Raw genomic sequence first — 21743 nt, forward strand, 5'->3', positions numbered from 1 at the left:
ATGTGATTAGAGCATGCCCCCCCTCGTGTACCCATCCTATGCCTGCAGCTGTCCGCATTTATCTCGTGTACTCTCCCCTGATTGGTTGAAGTGTATATAAGCCTGGTGGGTGGGAGAGTAGAGGGGGAAGCTGAGGAAGAGGCAGAAGCGGCGGCGGCGGCGGCGGAGGCGGAGGAGGAGGCTGGAGCTGAGCTGGAAGCTGGGAGTATGCGGGGGCAGTAGCTGAAGCCGGGAGTAGAAGGGAGTGCGAGCGAGGGCGAGAGCCGAGAAGCGGAAGAAGCGGCCGGAGCGGGCGAGAGATGAGCGGGAGAGGAGTGGAGTGCAGGAGAGGGAAAGAGAGCGAGAGAAAGGGACAGAAAGGAAGGAAGACTGTGCACAATAAACTTCCAAAGCTTCAGACGTTTGCCGTGTCTCTCTCTGCGGGCAGAGGGGACGCGACAGTGGGTGACCCCGAGAGAGGTGCCAGGCCAGTGGTGAGTCCTGAGGAGTGGTAGCACACGGCCCGCCCCTAACAGTCCCCCATGGCCCCGTGGAGCCGAGAGGCGGTGCTGAGTCTCTATCGGGCTCTGCTGCGCCAGGGCCAAGAGCTTCGATACACTGATCAAGACTTTGCCTCCATCCGCCATGAGTTCCAGAAAAATCAGAAGCTGGAGGATCCTGAGGCCTGGGAGAAGCAGCTGGAGAAGGACCTTGTCTTCCTCCACAGCAAACTAGGGGGACTTATTTAGGATCCTCTCCTTTCCCCTCCCACCCTAATTTTAAGGGAAAGAGAACAAAGGTGCCTTCCGCAGACATTCCTGCTCTCTTCCAGCCCCTCCTCACATATGCACTAAAACTCCGCAGGTGAGCAATGGCAGGCGCTGGTGAGCACAAAGGCAAGAAAGATGACAATGGCATTGGCACAGCCATTGATTTTGTGCTCTCCAATGCCCGGCTGGTGCTGGGGGTGGGTGGAGCAGCCATGCTGGGCATTGCCACACTGGCGGTTAAGCGGATGTATGATTGGGCGATCAGTGCCTCATCCAGCCCCACCCGCCTGAGTCATTCAGGGAAAAGGAGCTGGGAAGAACCAAACTGGATGGGCTCCCCTCGATTGCTGAACAGGGACATGAAGACAGACCTGAACTGGTCCCTGCAGACCCTTCCCACAGACTCTTTGGCCTTTGACACAGGAGAAACTTCTTACTTACTACCGGAACTGGGCAGCCATCCCTGCCGGAGAGCAGGCTCGGGCCAAGCAAGCTGCCATGGACATATGTGCTGAGCTCCGGAGCTTCCTATGGGCCAAGTTGCCTGACATGCCACTTTGGGACATGTATCTGAGTGGCAGCCTCTATGATGACCTTCAGGTGGTGACTGCTGACCACATCCAATTTATTGTGCCCCTTGTGCTGGAGCAGAACTTGTGGTCATGCATCCCTGGAGAGGACATGATCATGAATGTCCCTGGCTTCTTCCTGGTTCGTCGTGAGAACCCAGAATACTTTCCTCGTGGCAGCAGTTACTGGGACTGCTGTGTCGTCGGGGGCTACCTCTCCCCAAAGACAGTAGCAGACACTTTTGAGAAGGTAGTGGCTGGCTCTATTAACTGGCTGGCCATAGGGTCCCTCTTGGACTATGTGATACGGCCAGCTCCACCTCCAGAGGGCCTGACACTTGAAGTGCAGTATGAGCGGGACAAAGATCTTGTCATTGACTTCCTACCATCGGTGACCCTTGGTGACACAGTTTTGGTGGCCAGACCACACCAGCTAGCCCAGTATGACAACCTGTGGTGGCTGAGTCTGCGTCCTGCCAAGACAGCACGTCTGCGGGCTTTGGACCAGGCTGACTCAGGCTGCCAATCGCTGTGCCTCAAGATACTCAATGCCATATGCAAGTCCACTCCAGCTCTGGGCCCCCTCACTGCCAGCCAGCTAACCAATGTCATCCTCCACTTGTCCCAGGAAGAGGCTGACTGGTCTCCAGATATGCTAGCTGACCATTTCCTGCAGACTCTGAGGGGACTCATCAGCTACTTAGAGGCAGGAGTCTTGCCCAGTGCCCGAAACCCCAAGGTGAACTTATTTGCAGAGCTCACTCCTGGAGAAATAGACGAATTGGGATACACTCTCTATTGCTCATTGTCTGAGCCGGAAGTGCTGCTGCAGACCTAGGGCAGTGAAGGCCAGAGCAGGTGTTGGGGGGTCAGGCACTGGAATCACCAATAGAGACAGCTAGCTACGTGGTTGGTGCCTCACAGGGTCCCTAGGTGCCTCCTGTCTTGCTGGTCACCTTCCTGGTCACTTCATGCTGATTAGAGTGACATCTTTGATCTCCTATTTTCTCACCCAACCCTTTTTATTTTTGTTACCAAACACTGTGCTCCCTACTTCCCACCTTGCTCCAGGCTTTTTTTTTTCTGGAATGAATTGAGATGGTACAGTGCTGGCCTGAGTTGCTGAGACAACTTGGGTGTTGAGCATTTTGGCCCAGATTTCCTTTTGCCTCTCCTGTTCAGTGTCTTTTCCTCTCTTGTTCACGCCTTCTGTTTTGCTCTTGTCCTTGGAGCCTGTCTGCCTAATCAAGGTGTGACCTTTTAGTTGAATATCACAGAAGAGCTATGACTGCATGTTTGCAAGCTGAACTTTGCAGAGTGAGTGCTGAGAGAGTATTTAAGGTTTCTTGGGGTGAGGCTGGTGGAACCAGCTTTTGACCCTGGTTCCTGGAAAACAAATCCAGTCCCCCTGCCCCCTCAACTCATATTCTTAAGTGCTGATAGCATCTCTCCTGGGAACACTGTATTCAGCCCACACAGGATAAATGGATGCAGAGTTAAAAAAAAAAAATAAAATAAATAAATAAATAAATAAATAAATAACTCGCGAGTCTCTAGGTGGTCAAACTAATAAAATGATGTAGAGTATTATAAATAACAAAATATTTAATCTTATTAAAATAGAGTAAAATTTTTAAATTTAGAAATTTCATAAGAGTTGTTTCAGAATGTGAACAAAAAGGGGTCAACAGGAAAGAGAAAATAAAGGTTCTGGGTATGGAAATATATTTAGTAAAAGGGAAAAGGAAATGTTTCTGGGCAAGAAAGTGCTTGTGTGATGAAATAAATGAGGGTCTAAGTAAGTGCTAAGAAAGTCTATGTAAGTAAAGGGTAAGTTTCAACAAGTTTGCATGTAACTAAGTTGGTTGTATGTATGTGAAACATTTAAAGCTATTAAAGGTTTTTCCTAAGGTGAAATACTAATGTTCTAATATAAACCAAAGTTTAATCTATGTGGTAAAGTGACATGGTAAAATAACAAGGATTTCTTAGAAACACTAATTTACTCTTAACTTTGTGTCTATTAAGTTTTATTCTTTAGAACAATTAGTCTTAAAAATAGGGGTTTATACAATTACGTTAAGCAACTGTTAGAGTATTGTACTACGTAACAGAGTCTAAATTTTTCTTTAAAAACTAAATTTGGTAAGAACCAATTTCTCACTAAATTTGAAATAACTCTAACCACAGGTATACCTTATAACCCACAAGGACCCTTTATAAACAAAAAGGGGGAATAGGGGAGACCTTCAGATCCCCTAAAGATAAACTTTCTCTTTGCCTCTTTATTTTAAATTTTTTAACTCTGGATAATGAGGGTCGCTGTGCCGCTGAGAGACATGGCAATCATAAACAACAGGATAGAGTGACGGTAAAATGGAAGGATGTTCTTACAGGACAATGGAATGGCCCAGATCCAGTGCTTTACTGCAGCCGTGGCTCGGTTTGTGTGTTTCCACAGGATAAAACATCGCCTATCTGGGTTCCTGAGTGACTAACTCGACCAGTGCCAATGCTACCAACAAGTAGCCTTTCCCCCCTTGAACTAACTTACAACCTCTTTTCAGTCTCTTAGGAGGAGCAGTTCAACTATGTACATTTCCACCTACCCCAGTTTGTGTGTTTCCACCTTTTTATGTTTCTGCTAACTAACGAAACAACTGCTTCTCTCAATTGTACTTCAGATTTGCAGTCTTAATGTGTTCCTACCTTCCTACCAGTCCCAGTCTCTGTTACAGATGTGGAATTGCCAGTGTTACTATCAAGAAACAGGAGAGATTTTGGCATCACAGTGGCTGTAGTCGCCATGGTAGCAGTCTCTGCATCGGCAGTCGCAACCGCAGCAGCATTGACACAACCATACAGACAGCAACAACAATCACTTGGTCGAAAATACAGGTGCAGCCTGACAGACTGAAGAGACCCTAAACCAACATCTAACAGCAGGCATACTCCTTGTAAATCAAAGAGTGGACTTACTACAAGAACAAGTGGATATCTTGCAAGAACTTTTGGGACTGGGATGTGTTTATCCTTTAAGAGCAGTGTGTGTCACCCCTATTGCTTATAATAACCTTAGCTCTGTGGTTATGTTATCTAAAAATCTCTCTGTCTACCTTACTGGTAATTGGTCATCTACATTTGATACTCAGAGTCAATGCCACCAGGGTTCAAGTTGCATCGGTATCTGAGATGTTCTCTTTGTTAACAGTGGGCTGGAACAGTAGCTGTTATGATTATTATTTGCTTAGGGATAGCCTATGTTATACGCAGCCAAATCAGAGCTCGCCAAGATGCCCGATGTCATCGACGGGCTATACTACAGACTTTGACAGCCATTGAGACAGGCACATCCCCCCAAGTAGGGCTAAGCATGCTGGACCAGTAGTCAAAGATGGGTAAGATCCGTGGAAATGCATACCAACCTAAGACAGGGTTCTGATGCCTGGAGGTCAGAATTCCAATGACGGGTAAGGATGTAATTTGCCATGGACAACCTAAGACAGACATGGTCCCAAGTCATCTTTTTCTTTATTTAAAGAATAAGGGGGAGATGTCAGGGGCGGGCTCTGAGGGCCCCAGAGCCGCCCCATGGCCTGATCTCTAAGATGGCGCCTGGCAGCTTGCCAGACATAGCTGCACTCATATTCAAGTTTTAGGAAGTAACTCTGGTTGGCTGTTGTACATGAGGCAATCCTGGTATCTCCCTGGAGACTGTTCCTTGATAGGCTGACTTTCCTGGTAGTCTACTCTCTGATAGGCTGATGTTCTCAATATAAGTCTGAGACTTGTAGAATAAAGTCCTTTTGGTTCCTGTGATCAAGAAGAATGTACTTGTTGTGATTGTCCCTGCGGGTGGTGGGCGATCATAATTAAGCACTGACTTAGACCTTGCATACACAAAGTTCAGGGTTCTAATTCCCAGCACCACAATAAAACAGAGGTATCACAATACCAGACCTTAAACTATACCACGGAGAAATAGTAACAAAAATAGCATGGTATTGGCACCAAAATAGGTAGGCAGACCAATGGTAGAGAAGAGAAGACACAGAAACACCCACATAAATATTCACCTCATACTAAACATAGGAGCTAAAAACACAATGGAGAAAAGATAGCCTGTTCAACAAATGGTGCTGGCAAAACTATAAATCCATATGCAGTAAAATGAAATTAAACCTCTATCTCTCACCCTGCACAGAACTCAACTCAAAATGGATCCAGGACTTAGGAATAAGATCAGAGAGTCTGCATCAAATAGAAGACAAAGAAGGCCCGAATCTTCTTCATGTTGGCTTAGGATCAGACTTCCTTAACAAGCCTTCCAAAGCACAAGAAATCAAAGCAAGAGTCAATAACTGGGATTAATTTAAACTGAAAAGCTTTTTCTCAGCAAAGGATACAATCAATAATGTGAAAAGAGAGCCTACAGAGTGGGAGAAAATCTTTTCTACATGTACTTCAGATAGAGCACTTATCTCCAAAATTTATAAAGAACTTAAAAAATTTTACACCAAAAATATAAAGAACTCAATCAATAAATGGGCCAAGGAACTGGACAGACATTTTACAGAAGAAGACATACAGGTGATTAATAAATATATGAAAAGTGTTCAACATCTCTAGTAAGTAGAGAAATGCAAATTAAAACAACTCTAATATTTTATCTTACTCCAATTAGAATGGCTATTATTAAGAACACAAACAATAATAGATGTTGGCATGGATGTGGGTAAAAAGGCACACTTTTACATTGCTGGTGGAGTTGCAAATTGGTGCAGCCACTTTGGAAAGCAGTGTGGAGAATCCTCAGTAAACTTGGAATGAACCCCCCTTTTTACTCAGTTATCCCACTCCTCAGTTTATACCCAAAGGACTTAAAATCAGCAAACTACAGTAACACAGTCACATCAATGTTCATAGCAGCTCAATTCACAATAGCTAGATTGTGGAACCAACCTAGATGCCCTTCAACAGATGAATGGATAAAGAAACTGTGGTATATTCACACAATGGAATAGGATTCAGCCATAAAGAAGAATAATATTATTGCATTTGCAAATAAATGGGTGGAATTGGAGAATATCATGCTAAGTGAAATAAGCCAATCCCAAAAAACCAAAGGCCGAATGTTTCCCCTGTTAAGTGGAAGATGATATAGTGGGGGTTGTGGGGGGGAGTGAGAGAAGAATGGAGGAACTTTAGATTATGTAGACATTAGATTATGACAGGTAGGAGGGATATGAAAAATGGTGGAATAAGACAGACATAATTACCCTATGTACATGTATGATTACACAAATGGTAGGAATCTACATCTCATGTGCAAACAGAAACAAAATGATGTAACCATTTGTGTGTAATGAATCAAAATGCAGTCTGTACAAAAAAATTAAAATAAATAATATAAAATTAAAAAAAGTTGCTATTTCTTCTAAAAAAATGACTTACAAAAGGATCATATAACCTTCTTTACAAGAAAGTGAGGACTTGGACTTCTGGAAAGATGTAATGAGCACAATTTACCCTTTCTCTCCCCAAACCTACAACTAGATGCCTGGACTGAAATATGCAAAGCAACTCTATAAGAAGCTCTGAAAAGTGAATAAACATAGCAGATTATGTATCATAGAACAAGATGGGAAATCTGGTGGTGACATCATGTGGAATTTTAATCTGTCTGTCCTATATCCCAGCCTGGTATTACAATGGTTCAATGAAGTAGAACTGCCAATGGTACACACACACACACACCAAAGTCTCAAGCCAGTTCTCTTTGACCAGAGAAGGGAGTGGTCATCAAATGACTCATGTGTTGGAACTATCCAAAACAGACTTTAAAGAAGATATTATGACAATATTCCAAGAAGTAAGGACAGACACTTTTAAGTGAAAAAAGTATTTCTCAGGAAAGAAGCAATTATAAAAAAGAACCAAATGGGAATTTTACAATAAAATCTAGAGTTAAAGAAATAAGTTTTATAGTCCACTTCATCCATCAACAGTAAAATACATACATTCTTCAGAAGCTTACATGGAACATTTACCAAGAAAGACCATGTGCTAGGGCCCGTGCTATGGTTCAATGGTCACGCACTTGGCTAGCAAGCATAAGGTCCTTGGGTTTGCTACCCAGCATCACATAAAAAAGACAAAGAAGTCACTTAAAATAATAGAAAACACACAACGGATACTATGAAACCAAAATGGGATTAATGTTGAAATCATTAACACAAATATTCACTTGAAAAAATCCAAACTATTTGGAAATTGAACATAAATAACATTTTTAATTTCAAGAGAAATTAAAAATACTTTGAATTGAATAAAAAAAGTACAACTGACACTGAGTTTGGACGTTATGCTAAGCCTGACCACTATACAGAAGTTGGATGTCATGGTGAGCCCAACCCCACACCGAGGTCGGACATGGGCACTGAGCCCACCCCCAATACCCAGGTTGGATGGTGCTGTGCCTGCCTGCCCACACCGAGATCAGAGGTAGCTGAGCCTGCCCCCCACACTGGGGTCAGAAGTCGCTGACCCCATTCCCCCACACCAAGGTCTGTCATTGCTGTGCCTGCCTGCCCACACCGAGGTTGGAGGCATCACTGAGCCCACACCACACACCAATGTCTCAGGCATCACTGAGCCCACACCACACACTGAGGTCGGTCTGGCACTTAGCCTGTATGCCTGCCTGTCCCCCTACTGCTGAGGGACACTGTGCCTGCCTCTATGCTGACTCAGTGCACCCTTGCTGGGGCTCAACAGTTCCTTTGGAGTCTGGTGCAGGCATTGAATTATTTCTGAGTGTGTAGCCATCATCATTGGAAGGGCGGCTCCCATCCTGAGACACCTATAGGAGACTGGAGGCCCTTTGACAGGTACCCCTATTTACTCACTTATGTCCTACACCCTTTCCCTATCCTCTTGTCACAACTAGAAATATTGCAAATACTAATTGAACTGATCCAGTTTATTTTACAAATGTTAAAGTCTGTATAGGAGCTATGAGGTTCAGGGCTGCATTTTCTCTGTATTGAGTGCTACTGGTATTGATCTCCACTTCAAAGAGAGGTAGTGGAAAACTACAGGGTCATAATAAGCCTGCAGGGGGCAAACTTCAGTTTCTCTGATCTTCACTGCTACAGGGGAATAAACAGAAACAATATGAAAAAACAGGGTAAGAAAGTGTTCCTAAGAAACCAAGATGCTATTGTGATAGACTCCAATGACAGCATGGCAGTAGAAATGACAGAAAAAGAGTTTAGAATATGCATAATTAAAATGATCTCGAAGCAAAAGATGAGACAAGAGAGCAAATGCAGGCAATGTAAGACCATTCCAGTAGATAATTAAAAGAGAAAATGCAAGAAGCAGAAGAACACTTCAATAAAGAGATTGAGATTCTGAAAAAAAAAAAAAACAGAAATACTTGAGATGAAAGAAATGATAAACCAAATTAAGAACTCAATAGAAAGCATCACCAACAGAATAGATCTTGTGGAAGACAGAATCCCAGACAATGAAAACAAAATATTCAATCTTGAAAATAAAATTGAACAAACTGAGGAGATGTTAAGAAGTTATGAACAGAACCTCCAAGAATTATGGGATATCATGAAAAGACCAAATTTAAGAATTATTGGGATTGAGAAAGGCACAGAGATACAAACCAAAGGCATGAAAAACCTGTTCAATGAAATAATGTCAGAAAATTTCCCAAACCTGAAAAGTGCAATAGAAAACCAAATACAAGAGGCTTACAGAACACCAAGTGCACAAAACCACAACAGATTCACAACAAGACACATTATAATAAAAATACCTCACATTCAAAATAAACATAGGATTTTAAAGGTTGCTAGAGAAAAGCATCAGATTACATGTACAGGGAAACCAATAAGGATATCAGCAGATTTTTCAGCCCACACTCTAAAAGCAAGAACGGCCTGTAACAATGTATTTCAAGCTCTGAAAGAACAGGGATGTCAACCAAGAATACTATACCTAGCAAAACTAACCTTCTAATTTGACAATGAAATAAAATCTTTCCATGATAAACAAAAGTTAAAAAAAATTTACAAATAGAAAGCCTGCCCTACAAAACATTCTCAGCAAAATATTTTGGGAGGAGGAAGTGAAAAGCAACAATACAATTCAACAAATGGAGGAACTACCCTAAAGGAAAAGCCAATCAAAGGACAAGAAAAAACCAAAAATAAGCCAAAATGAACAGGAATACAAATCATATCTCGGTAATAACCTTGAATGTCAATGGTCCAAATTCAATAATCAAAAGACATAGACTAGCAGATTGGATTAAAAAGAAAGACTCAACAATATGCTGCCTTCAAGAGACCCATCTCATAGAAAAAGACATCCACAGATTAAAGGTGAAAGGATGAGGAAAAACATACCATACACATGGACCCAGTAAAAAAGCAGGGGTCTCTGTCCTCATATCACATAAAGTGGACTTCAAACCTAAGTTAGTCAGAAGGGATAAAGAAGGACATTTCATACTGCTTAAGGGAAGCATAAAAGAGCAAGATATAACACATTTAAATATTTATGCCCCAAACAATGGAGCAACAAATGTATATCAAACAAACTCTTCTCAATTTTAAGAATGAAATAGACCAAACACATTAATAGTGGGGGATTTTAACACACCACTCTCACCACTGGATAGATTCTCCAAATAAAACTGAACAAAAAAACTATAGAACTAAATAATACAATCAATGATATAGACCTAATGGATATTTACAGAGTATTCCATCCATCATCAAGTGAACATACTTTCTTCTCAGCAGCTCATGGATCCTTCTCCAAAATAGACCTTAGGCTATGCCACCAAAAAGCCATTAGCAAATACAAAAAAAAATAGACATCCTACCCTATATACTATTAGACCATAATGGAATGCAATTAGAAATGAATGACAAAATAATAAAAAAAAACTCATATACCTGGAGACTAAATAATATGCTACTGAATGATGCAGTGATAACAGAAGACATCGGGGAAGAAATTAAAAAATTATTAGAGGTAAATGAAAACAATGACACAACATATCAAAACCTCTGGGACACTATGAAAGCTGTACTAAGAGGAAAGTTCATTGCATTGAGCTTATACATTAAAAAGATAAAAAGTCAACAACTAAATGACCTAACATTACACCTCAAAGCCCTAGAAAAAGAAGAACAGGTCAACACCAAAAATACTAGAAGAGGAAATAATTAAAATCAGAGCTGAAAGCAATGAAATTGAAACAAAAGAAACAATTCAAAAAATTGACAAAACAAAAAGTTGGTTCTTTGAAAAAGTAAACAAAATTGATAAACCCCTAGACACACAAATGAAGAGAAGGAGAGAAAAAACTCAAATTACTAGAGTTTGTGATGAAAATGGAAAGATCACAACAGACACCATTGAAATACATAATTAGAAGCTACTTTGAAAATTTATACTCCAAAAAAATAGAAAATATTGAAGACATCAACAAATTTTTACACACATATGATTCTCCCAAACTGTATCAGGAAGATGTAACACAACCTAAACAGATCAATTTGAAGGACTGAAATAGAAGAAGCCATCGAAAGCCTACCAACAAAGAAAAGCCCAGGACCAGAAGGATTTCTCAGCTGAATTCTACAGGACCTTTAGAGAAATACTGATACCAATACTCCTCAAAGTATTTCAGGAAATAGAAAAGGAGGGAACCCTTCCAAATTCATTCTATAACACTCTTATACCAAAACTAGACAAAGACACATCAAAGAAAGAAAACTTTATAGCAATATCCCTGATGAACATAGATGCAAAAATCCTTAACAAAATACTTGCAAATTACATACAAAAATATATTAAAAAGATAGTGCACCATGATCAAGTGGAGTTTATCCCAGGGATGCAAGGTTCGTTCAACATCTGGAAATCAATAAACATAATTCAGCACATCAATAGACTTAAAATTAAGGATCACATGATTATTTCAATTGATGATGAGAAAGCATTTGATCAAATACAGCATGCCTTCATGCTTCAAACACTTTACAAAATAGGAATAGTAAGAACATACCTCAACATTGTAAAGGCTATGCTAAACCCACAGCCAACATTATTCTTAATGGAGAAAAGCTGAAAGCATTTTCTCTAAAAACTGGAACAATACAGGGATGCCCTCTTTCACCACTTCTTTTCAACATCATCCTTGAAGCACTTGCCAGAGCAATTAGACCAAAGAAATTAAAGGGATAAATATAGGAAAAGAAGAACTAAAGCTGTCACTATTTTCTGATGACATGATCCTATATTTAGAAGATCCAAAAAACTCCACTAGAAAACTTCTAGAACTAATAAATGAGCTCAGCAAAGTAGCAGAATATGAAATCAACATGTGTAAGTCTAATGCATTTCTATTCATAAGTGATGAATCCTCTGAAAGAGAAATTAGGAAAACTACTCCAATCACAGTAGCATCAAAAAAAATAAAATACTTGGGAATTAAACTAACAAAAGAGGTGAAAGACCTGTTCAATAAAAACTACAGAACATTAAGGAAAGAAATTGAAGAAAACCTTAAAAGATGAAAAGACCTCCAATGTTCTTGGATAGGCAGAATTAACATTGTCAAAATGGCCATTCTACTAAAGGCACTGTACAAATTCAATGCAATTCCAATTAAAATCCCAATGACATTCCTCATAGAAATAGAGAAAGCAATCATGAACTTTATCTGGAAGAATAAGAGACCTCGAATAGTCAAACAATCCTGAATAGAAAAAGTAAAACAGGAGGTATCATGGTATGGATGTGGGGAAAAAGGCACATTTTTACAATGCTGGTGGAGTTGCAAATAGGTGCAGCCATTCTGGAAAGCAGTATGGAGAATCCTAAGAAAACTTGGAATGGACCCACATTTTGATACAGTTATCCCACTCCTCGGTTTATACCATAAGGACCTAAAATCAGCATACTACCGTAACACAGTCACATCAATGTTCATAGCAGCTCAGTTTACAATAGCTAGATTTTGGAACCAACATAGAAGCCCTTCAACCAATGAATGGATAAAGAAACTCTGGTATATATACACAATGGAATAATATTAAGCCATAAAGAAGAATAATATTATGGCATTTGCAAATAAATGGATGGAATTGGAGAATATCATGCCAAGTGAAATAAGCCAATCCCAAAAAAACAAAGGCCTAATGTCTTCCCTGATAAGTGGAGGATGATATATAATGGGAGTAGGGGGGAGTGAATAATTGGGCAACTTTAGAATATGTAGAAGAAAATGAGAGGGAGGGGGTATGAAAAATGGTGGAAAGAGAGAAGCATCATGTACATGTATGATTACACAAATGGTACGAATCTGTATTGTGTACAACCATAGAAACAAAATTATATACCCCATTTGTGTATAATGAATCAAAATGCAGTCTGTAAAAAATTAAAAGCCAAATAAAAATAATAAAAGCAAAACTTATCAAAATTGGAGAGGTGCCATGAAAGCAAGGATGTGGAGCATTTAGAGCAATAAATGCATCAATTTTAAAAGATTAAAATAATAATCTAATCTTCTACCTTGAGAAACTAGAGAAAGAAGAGCAAAATAAATCTTTACGAAGTAGATAGAACTAAAAGATGAGAAACCAATGAAATGGGGCTGGGACTATAGCTCAGTAGTGGAGTACTTGCCCAGCATGTGTGAAGTAGTGGATTCGATCCTTAGCACCACATAAAAATAATAAAACAAAACAAAATAAAGACATTCTGTTCATCTACAAGTATAAAATATAAAAATTTAAAAAAGACAAATCAACAAAATAGGAAATCAACAGATGAAAAAAAAAATCAAAACCCAAAACTTCTTTGTCAAGAACAATAAAAGTTGAAAAACCTGTCACCCTGCTAACCATGAAGAGAGGAGTCACAAATTTCATCACAAATGAAACAGTACTCAAAACAGGATCTCACAAACATTAACAGTAAAAATAAGAGTATCATGCACAGCACTATGCTTACAAATTTGATATAAATTGATTCTTTAAATGATACAATGTACCAAAAGGCATACAAGGAGAAATAACCTCAATAGATCTGTATATATATACTAAAGACAGTGAATTAACAGTATCTTCCAAAAAGAAAACATCAGATTCAGATGGTTTCACTGGTGAGTTCTATTAAATATGCAATCAAGAAATACCAATTTCTGGGGCTGGGGAGATAGCTTAGCCAGTAGAGTCCTTGCCTTCCAAACACAAAGCCATGGGTTCAATTCCCAGCACCACAAAAAAAAAAAAAAAGAAAGAAAGAAATACCAATTTCTACAATGTCTATCAAGAAACAGAAGTAGGGCTGGGGATATAGCTCACTTGGTAGAGTGCCTGCCTCGCAAGCACAAGAAATAAGGTTCAACATCATTAGCAATTTTGTAAATGCAAATCAAAACTACACTGAGATTTCATTCACAACAGTCAGAATAGCAGTCATCAAGAACAAAATAATAATAAATGCTAGAGAGGACGTAGAGAAAAAGGAACATTTTTACACTATTGGTGGGACTGAACATTAGTACAACACTGTGGAAATCAGTATAAATTTTCCTTAGAAGACTAGGCATGGAACCACCACATGACCTAGCTATACCACACCTCAGTATTTATTCAAAAGAATGGAACTGGAGACCCTTATATTAAGTAAAATGAGGCAAACTCAGAAGGTTAAGGATCATGAGACTCTCTCACATGCAGAAGCTAGAGAAGAAAGAAAGAAAGAGAGAAAGAAAGAAAGAAGAAAGAAAGAAAGAAAGAAAGAAAGAAAGAAAGAAAGAAAGAAAGAAAGAAAGAAAGAAAGAAAGAAAAAGAAAGAAAGTGGAGGTGGGGAAATCTTAAAATCAAAGAGAAGTCAGTAGAGAAAAGATATCAAGGAGTGGGAGGTGGGGGGTGGGGTTTGATGGAGAGTGATATTGGCCAAATTTCATTAATATATTATATGCATCTATGAATATATAACACTAATTATCACCTGTGGAGTGATTGTGGGGTCAAGATTTAACATCAGCAACAACAATAAGCAATCATGAATTAGATCAGTCATTAACATGCAGGGTCTGCTCTGTTATCCACTATGTTAACAATAAAGATATGAATGGATAGTAATTTCATAAACCATATAATTCTATCAGGGAGTGGAATTATAGTTACTTAACTGAAGAGAAAACATTATTGTAGGGTGAGAGTTTGAAATATTTAAAAAGTGAATAAAGGAGATACTGGAGATAGGTAGCTTATGAAGGCAGTAAAGATGGAGTAAAAGAATTACTAAAAATAATTTAAAAAAGAGAGGTAGAGGGAACAGGAAAATATGCTTATTAGTAGGTGAAGAGATTGAAGAAGGAAGAGCAAGAGAAATAAAACCATGGTACAAAGTAAAAGATGAAAACAAAACAAACCCATGTAAAATTTTGTCCCACCAAAGTCAAACAAAGATTAAATAATAAATGGGTACAAAAGAGAGCAATTAAATAAAAGAAAAAATATATAAATATACATGGGTACATATATTACATGAATAGAATTACACAAACACACACACACACACACTCACACACACAAACCTTTCACACAGTAAGATCTCACACGCACAGGCCCAGGTATATATACAGAATCCTGCAAAAGGGAAAAAAAATTTAAAAAAGAGAAAATAAAATAAAATATAAATGTAAAAGTAAAAATTTTTTAAAAATGGAATAACAGAAAAACTATTCTTAATTGGAAATGGAAAAAATATTGCTTGAAAAAAATTGACCAAGGTGGTTAAAACTGTGTTAAGAATGGGTATCTGCTGCTTATGCTGAGGTGCCATTCTTTGTGATTTATTCTGGGGGCTCCATAACACAAACCCAGAGCTGGGGTTTATTAAATGTATGTCTTTGTCTTTCTTCACAAGATGCATGACATTGTGGCCAGGAATGAATACTGATTGTAGTAGTTCTCAGCTTCCTGTTTCCTAGTGTAGGATAGGAGAAAATAGGGACATGGATGACTAGGACATTCCTGCAGTGGGGCTGGTAAATTTTTCCATAGCTGAAATTTGCTCTTGACTGAGTCCTTAAACTATGCTGGTGGGTATTTGAAATTTGGTTCCCAGTCCCCTGTTACTGGGGAGATGCCAATCTTTGCTGAATGTCTGGGATTTGAACACCTACTGAAATTTCCACTCAGGGTGAGAAGTCCCATCCTTGATAGACATCAGTCATCTCTATGACTGTGGATTACCCAGAATCTGATCCAGAGTATAGATGGAACTGACTGATCTTCCCTGGTGCTCAATGGAGAGTGATATTGGCCAAATTTCATTAATATATTATATGCATCTATGAATATATAACACTAATTATCACCTGTGGAGTGATTGTGGGGTCAAGATTTAACATCAGCAACAACAATAAGCAATCATGAATTAGATCAGTCATTAACATGCAGAATCCATGTACCATGGAATAAAACCATGGATTCCAGCCACCAAGGTATCTCTTTCTCTTTGGTCTCTCCAGGCTGCTTTACCCTGGGCACAGTCCTCTCTGCACCTGTTTCAAAGGTGCTGATTCAGATATAATCTGGGTCCCAAGTAGGTGACTGCTGGCTCAGGCTGACAACTTCCTCTGTGATTTCCCAATCTGCAGCCTCTACTCACTACCACAGAATAATTTAGAAATGGTCCCCAGTACTGCAGTACTGATTTGGGTTGACTCTCTGCCCTTTGCCAATTGATTTTAATCACTTTTCACTCGAAAACTTTCTCCACCATCTCTCGGTTAGTTAAGATCAGTCTCTCTCTCTCTATTTCCCAAGTTCCCCCATGTCAATTATATTTTCCAGGCTTTCCATATTTCTTATACTACATTTAAAAGTTTGACTTTCTGTGACTGGTTATTTTGCTGCCCAATGCTGAAATTCAGTGAATGCTCTTAGTTAGCCACCTTGCTCGGGAACACTCTGCACCTTTCAATCTTGAGTTGAGGACCTGATAAGTCCACCTTTCTCTATCCTGCCATCTTTCAGCCCTTCCGTGTCCTTATATTTATTTGTATTTGACTATTAATCTGCACTTATTTACTATGAAAAAAGTGTGGTAATCATTCATTGGTTCAGTATTTACTGAGCACCAGCTCTAGGCCAGGCACTTGTAAGACAGCAATTGGCCATTGGATGGTTTTCCAGAAGAGTGAGATATGTCCTTAAACCACTGCAATGTCTGGTGGAGAGCAGCAGGAATGTGGTGATAACTTGGAAGAGGAAACAAAACAATATGGCACTTCCAGAGGGTACTGAAAAAGAAAATGGTGAAATAGACAGGATCTTAGTCTAAAAAGAATATCATACACCATATATGGAATTTCAACTTTATCTAAAAGTAATGTGAAGCCAGGAAATACTTAATGTAAGCCAATGAGCTAACCAACAGATTCACCATGTGAATTAGCAAACTAGTAACAGTTTTACAGGTGATAGAAGAAGCTAGGTCAGAATTTAGGGTAATATGCAGTCACTTTGAAGACATAAAAAAGGAGAACAGTGAGAGAAGGGTCTTAAGAATTGGTGGGGAATTTCAGATGCCAGGATGTCTAAGGTCACATAACATAGTTCCATGAGGATACCTTCATAGATAAATTTGAAACCAGTGTGTACACATAATCTGTGTCCTGAACTCTCCTGTGTTGCTGTTAGACATTCCCCTTGATCATTTTTACAAGAGCCTCCTGGGTGTGCCCCTTGTTGAACATATTATTCCAGGTTCCTTGAAATAGACAGCATTCACAAGATCCAGATTACTGGCTGCATCACTGAACTCTGAACCTTAAGCAAAAGGAAGAATTACAGAAATAGTGAGCTAACAGAGCCTGCTGAGGAGTACCTCAGGGGTGTTGTGCACATACTTGAAGGGACAGGTATAGACAATTTCTGTCCCCTGTTGGAGGAGGAGTATTTGTGCTTAATATAAAGAAATTTTCTACACCCATAAATAGCACAAGACAAAAACAAAGCAAAAAATTTAAAAAAAATCTTTAAAAGTTCTGACAAGGAAAATATCAGATTTGAATAAAACCCATAAATTGAATGAGTAGCTATTAATAGGTGCAGAATGAATTCATAGCACAGGAGATACAAAACAAGATTGGTGATAATAAGTTAAAGAAAGAAACAAGGAACTTTTAAAAAATAGGGCTCCCATGCTTGTAAATTTAAATTGAAATGTGTGAGGAAGACAAATATGCTTATCCTGATTTGAATACTACAGAACTTGTATATGTATTAAAATACTGTGTGTCATCCCAGAAAATATATCATTTTTGTTTTTGTCATCTGTTTCTCATTCTGGGCTGAATCAATGCCAAACCTGCAAGAACTACAAAAGTTGCAGATATGGAATTTGAGAAAAAGAGGTCTTGGTCTGCTCCAGGTCTGCCACTGGTTCCCTGCAGTGCTGACAACATTGCAAATGGGCCCCATCCAAAATAGTGGTATACATTGCCACAGAGTCCCTGAAATATGTCCAGTGAAGCTGGGAACTGAATGTTTCATTGTGATTAGTTACAGTGGAATTTAAATAGCTACAAATGTGTAGCAGGTACCACAACTGGATGGTTCAGGTTTGGATGGTAACTACTAAAAAGCTCAGAGATACAGCATTTGCCTAATATTAATGAGATCCTGTGTTCAATTCCCAGTACCACAAACAATTTAAGCAATTTTGCTAATATATTGTATGAAATAATAATGATGTTGGTGAAAACTTGCATTCTGCCACATTATGTTGAAGATACACTGAGATAGTGTTCAAATCTTTCTTTGAAAATGTATAATTATACACTTTAGTTTGGGGGAACTATTCTTATAATATATGATTTTATATTTATCATTTAGTACAGCATGAAATCAACAATGCAACACAGGACTATAAAACTCCACAGAAAACTGATGGGGATGGCAGAGCCTGGAGCCAAGAGTGGAAGAACACATTCAACAAAGAGTGCATAGATTGAGTGTGTGTGGATTCCAGCACTAGCTGCAAAGAGCTGTGACAACCAGAGCTGTGACCTGCCCCCCAAAGGTTTAGAAAGTCAGGAATGATTAACCATATTTAGGAATCACAGCGACAGGTGTTAGGTGGAAGAAAAACCAGAAAATGCAGAACCACTGCCATCTGCTGGATAGAAAGAAAGTCTCTTCCCCTGACTCACTTTTTTCTCCTTTTCCACTCTCTCTAGTGCATGCCCTTTTTCTTTCCTTTATCTTTTCCTCTCATTTTCTCTCTTACCCTGCAGGGAGACACTCTGTTTGCTTAATAAACTCCCTTATGTGATTTCCCTTGTCTGGTGTGGTTTTCGTGGGTTTGCTTACACCTATTACGTGTTCCTTCCAGGCCTATCTCTTCTCAGTTCTCTGCATGGCTTCTCTTCCAATGTTTTTAATATTGTTGTATTCCGACCAAAGAAAAGATGTCAATTACATGTGCTAGTTGGGGTGCGCAGTTGGGGGTCCAGGTTCTTGTGATACCGCTGTTTACTGGTGACAAGTTCTGCTCCTTCTCATACTTCTCATAGTGAAGTTTGAACACTAGAGAAGCACACAAAGGCAAGCACACTAAGCAGGTTTTATTTAAAGGTAATAATACAGTCTTCTTCCGGGAGAAAGAAGGGGGCCATGGCTGATGTGCTAAAGTCCCAAGAAATGAGTGCACCCTACATCTTTTATAGGTTAAAGTCTCTTTTGTTCTCCAGTTCTCTCCCCCCTTATCTCTCCTTCCTGCCTATGTGACTAGGCCTGGTTTTGCATTAAGTGAGAATTCATAGGCAGGGGAATGGCCAAGGTGATTCAGGCAGGTAAGGGCCCAGGGGGCATTAATTAGCAGCTCCTTATTTGCAGTTCTTGATAAAGGCATGTAAATTTGGTAATCAATGGGCTCTGGAGGTCTTTGACATTCCATTCTCCCAGGGCAGTCTCCAACTCCCAGAGGCAGATGTCTTTCATGGCCTTCATTTCCTTGATTTGACCTGGATCACCTATTTCTACACTAACTGCCTGCCCTTAATTCTGGTTTCACTTGGTTACTGACAGTGAAAGTGAAAACATCATTCTGTGGGGTAGAATGAATGGACTGAGCAAGAGAAGCTCAAGTCTCACCAACCTGCAATTTTTTCACACGTGCTGACTGTGAGGCATTCCCTTCCCTATTATACAGATCTGATTGGGCTCACCCCGTTTGCTCCCATTGGTTTTCTAGTAACACATGGTTAGAATAATGTCCAAAATTCTCCCATTGGTTATGTTAAAATGCAAAATTAGGATACTGTCCACTTTGTCCTCATTGGTCATTTTGTAATGCCAAACCTGAGGCAGGAATTTCCATGGCAATAAATCCTTAGTGGCAGGAGTTGTTCACTGCAATGAAACTTATGGTAAATAAGGATAAGATGACTCATCTTCCTGGCTCATCCTCCAGTGGCATTGTGCTGGTAACCTGCCTTGCCATCATGGAGTACCTGAACTCTAACACCTACAAGCTAGGAAGCAAAACAAAGTGATTTCCATTGTTACATTTTCCATTTAAAAATGGAACATTTCTCTTACTGTGAGCTCCCTCTAAACTACCGGTGGTGACTTTACCTCAATGAACACCTCCACTACTGTTTATTCTATTTTACCAAGACCTTTGGCCCAAAGGTACAAAGAGAACAAAATAGGACAGTGGGGGCCCCTGGGCCACCATTCGATTCTCTGGTACCCTGAGATTGGCTGGGTTTTACCCAGACACTGCTGGATTTCACAAAAGCACCATCCCACCCTGGTTGTTCTGGGTCCTGCAGGCTTTGCCATGGCCCCGCGTCATGATCCCCAGAGTGCCAGCCATTTCCTGGGAGGCGGGGTGCAGACTCGCACTCTGATAGGGCAATGGCTGTGGGCGGTGGTGTCCTCAGGGGGCGCTACCAGCATGGGTCCTCATGGCGCAGGGTGGGTGGTGATGGTTCCTTCTGTGAATTCATCACTGCTTGAGTGGCTGCAGGCTTTCAGTGTTCACATGGACAGAGCAATTTTGTTCAGTTTCAGGGCAAGAGGTCTGCTGTAGGGCAGCTGAACTTGCACCAAAGAGCTCTTCCTGGACAGGATCGAGAATGTACTGTGCACTCCATGCAACCCTTGCTTTCTGTGACCATTCACCTTCAGGTCATGCTGGGGTTGAACTTTGTCACTATACCCAGACGTTATGGACAAGAAGAACTGAGTGGGGTAGGGCATGCTAAAACTCATGTTTCTGGGTGCACATTGAGGCCTGATGAATGAAAGCTACACCGGAGCTTTTACAGAGGAGGAACTCTGGGAAACATGGTTTATATTGTGTTGCAGCCATTTCTTATTAGGAGAACATTGGAAAGCACAGGGATGATGATTGTAAGCTCATGATCCACAAATGACAGCGCAGATGCTGAAGACGGGATTCAGACCTTGGATCAGCAAGCTTTCCTTTATTCTTCTGCAAAGTCAATGGATCAGTCATGGGAGGGCCCATTTTCTGGGTATGGAGATGGTCTGCAGGTTACAGAAGGAATCTGGGTTTTATAGTTTTGGAGATTTTGGACGTTCGGATTGCACAGTCAGAGACTCAATTTTGCTGGTTAAATTTTAACTTAGGATGATAGTTGTAAAAAAGGTTAAAATTCATTGTTATCTGGGGAAATAGGAGTTCAAATCATGAGGGAAGAGTACTCAAATCTTGCCTATTGCTTTTCTTTCTCTTAGTTCCATTGTTTACCAGAGTTTTGATAATTTTCTTTGCCTCCATTTAGGACTATTTTGCTCTGGGGGAAGGTCAAAATCCAGAATCCTGCATTCAGTATCCTCCCCTTTCCTTCAGGGCATATTGTTATTAAGAAAAGATTTACTGGGAGGTTAGTGCTTGACTAGTTTCCCCTCCCTTCTACAAGGTGCATGTCTCTTTAATTTTCTTTGGGCGCTATCTTGTAGGAATATTATTTTCCATCACCCTTTTTGAGGAAACGACAAGATGGCACACAGAAAGTAGGAGAAACCCATTTATTTTATGCCAGCGGTCCCAGAAAAGTTTAGCACTCCAAAACTCTAAGCCCTGATCCACAGTTTCTCACAATAATTATTTGTTAATTGATGTCATCTTAGACCCATCCTATCATTGGAGATTTTTCTACTTTTTTAAAAAAGAATTCCTAATCTATGTGACTGAAGGTCTCATGCATTGTCTCTAACATAAAGCATGCTCACAGAAGAGAAAAGGAGAAACATCTCCTCTCACAGACATCTATTAATTACATTTCAGAAGAAACTAGTTAGACTCTTAGTGCAGTTATTTGTTGGTC

The 21743-nt window shown here is 39.9% G+C and overlaps 2 protein-coding genes across 2 annotated transcripts; both read left to right on the forward strand.

Annotated features, from left to right (window-relative positions):
* The first annotated feature begins 521 nt into the window (after window positions 1-521).
* On the forward strand, window positions 522-728 carry LOC124974676 (MIEF1 upstream open reading frame protein-like). The gene has a single exon (XM_047537773.1). It carries the CDS (start codon window positions 522-524, stop codon window positions 726-728), a length of 207 nt encoding a protein of 68 aa, XP_047393729.1.
* A 122-nt stretch (window positions 729-850) lies between these two features.
* On the forward strand, window positions 851-2811 carry LOC124974675 (mitochondrial dynamics protein MID51-like). Its single transcript, XM_047537772.1, is given in 2 exon segments — window positions 851-1167; window positions 1169-2811. Coding segments are annotated over 2 exon segments (1305 nt in total). The 3' UTR covers window positions 2157-2811.
* The last annotated feature ends 18932 nt before the right edge of the window (window positions 2812-21743 follow it).

Source organism: Sciurus carolinensis, unplaced genomic scaffold (assembly GCF_902686445.1).
Source record: "Sciurus carolinensis unplaced genomic scaffold, mSciCar1.2, whole genome shotgun sequence".
NCBI lineage: Eukaryota > Metazoa > Chordata > Mammalia > Rodentia > Sciuridae > Sciurus > Sciurus carolinensis.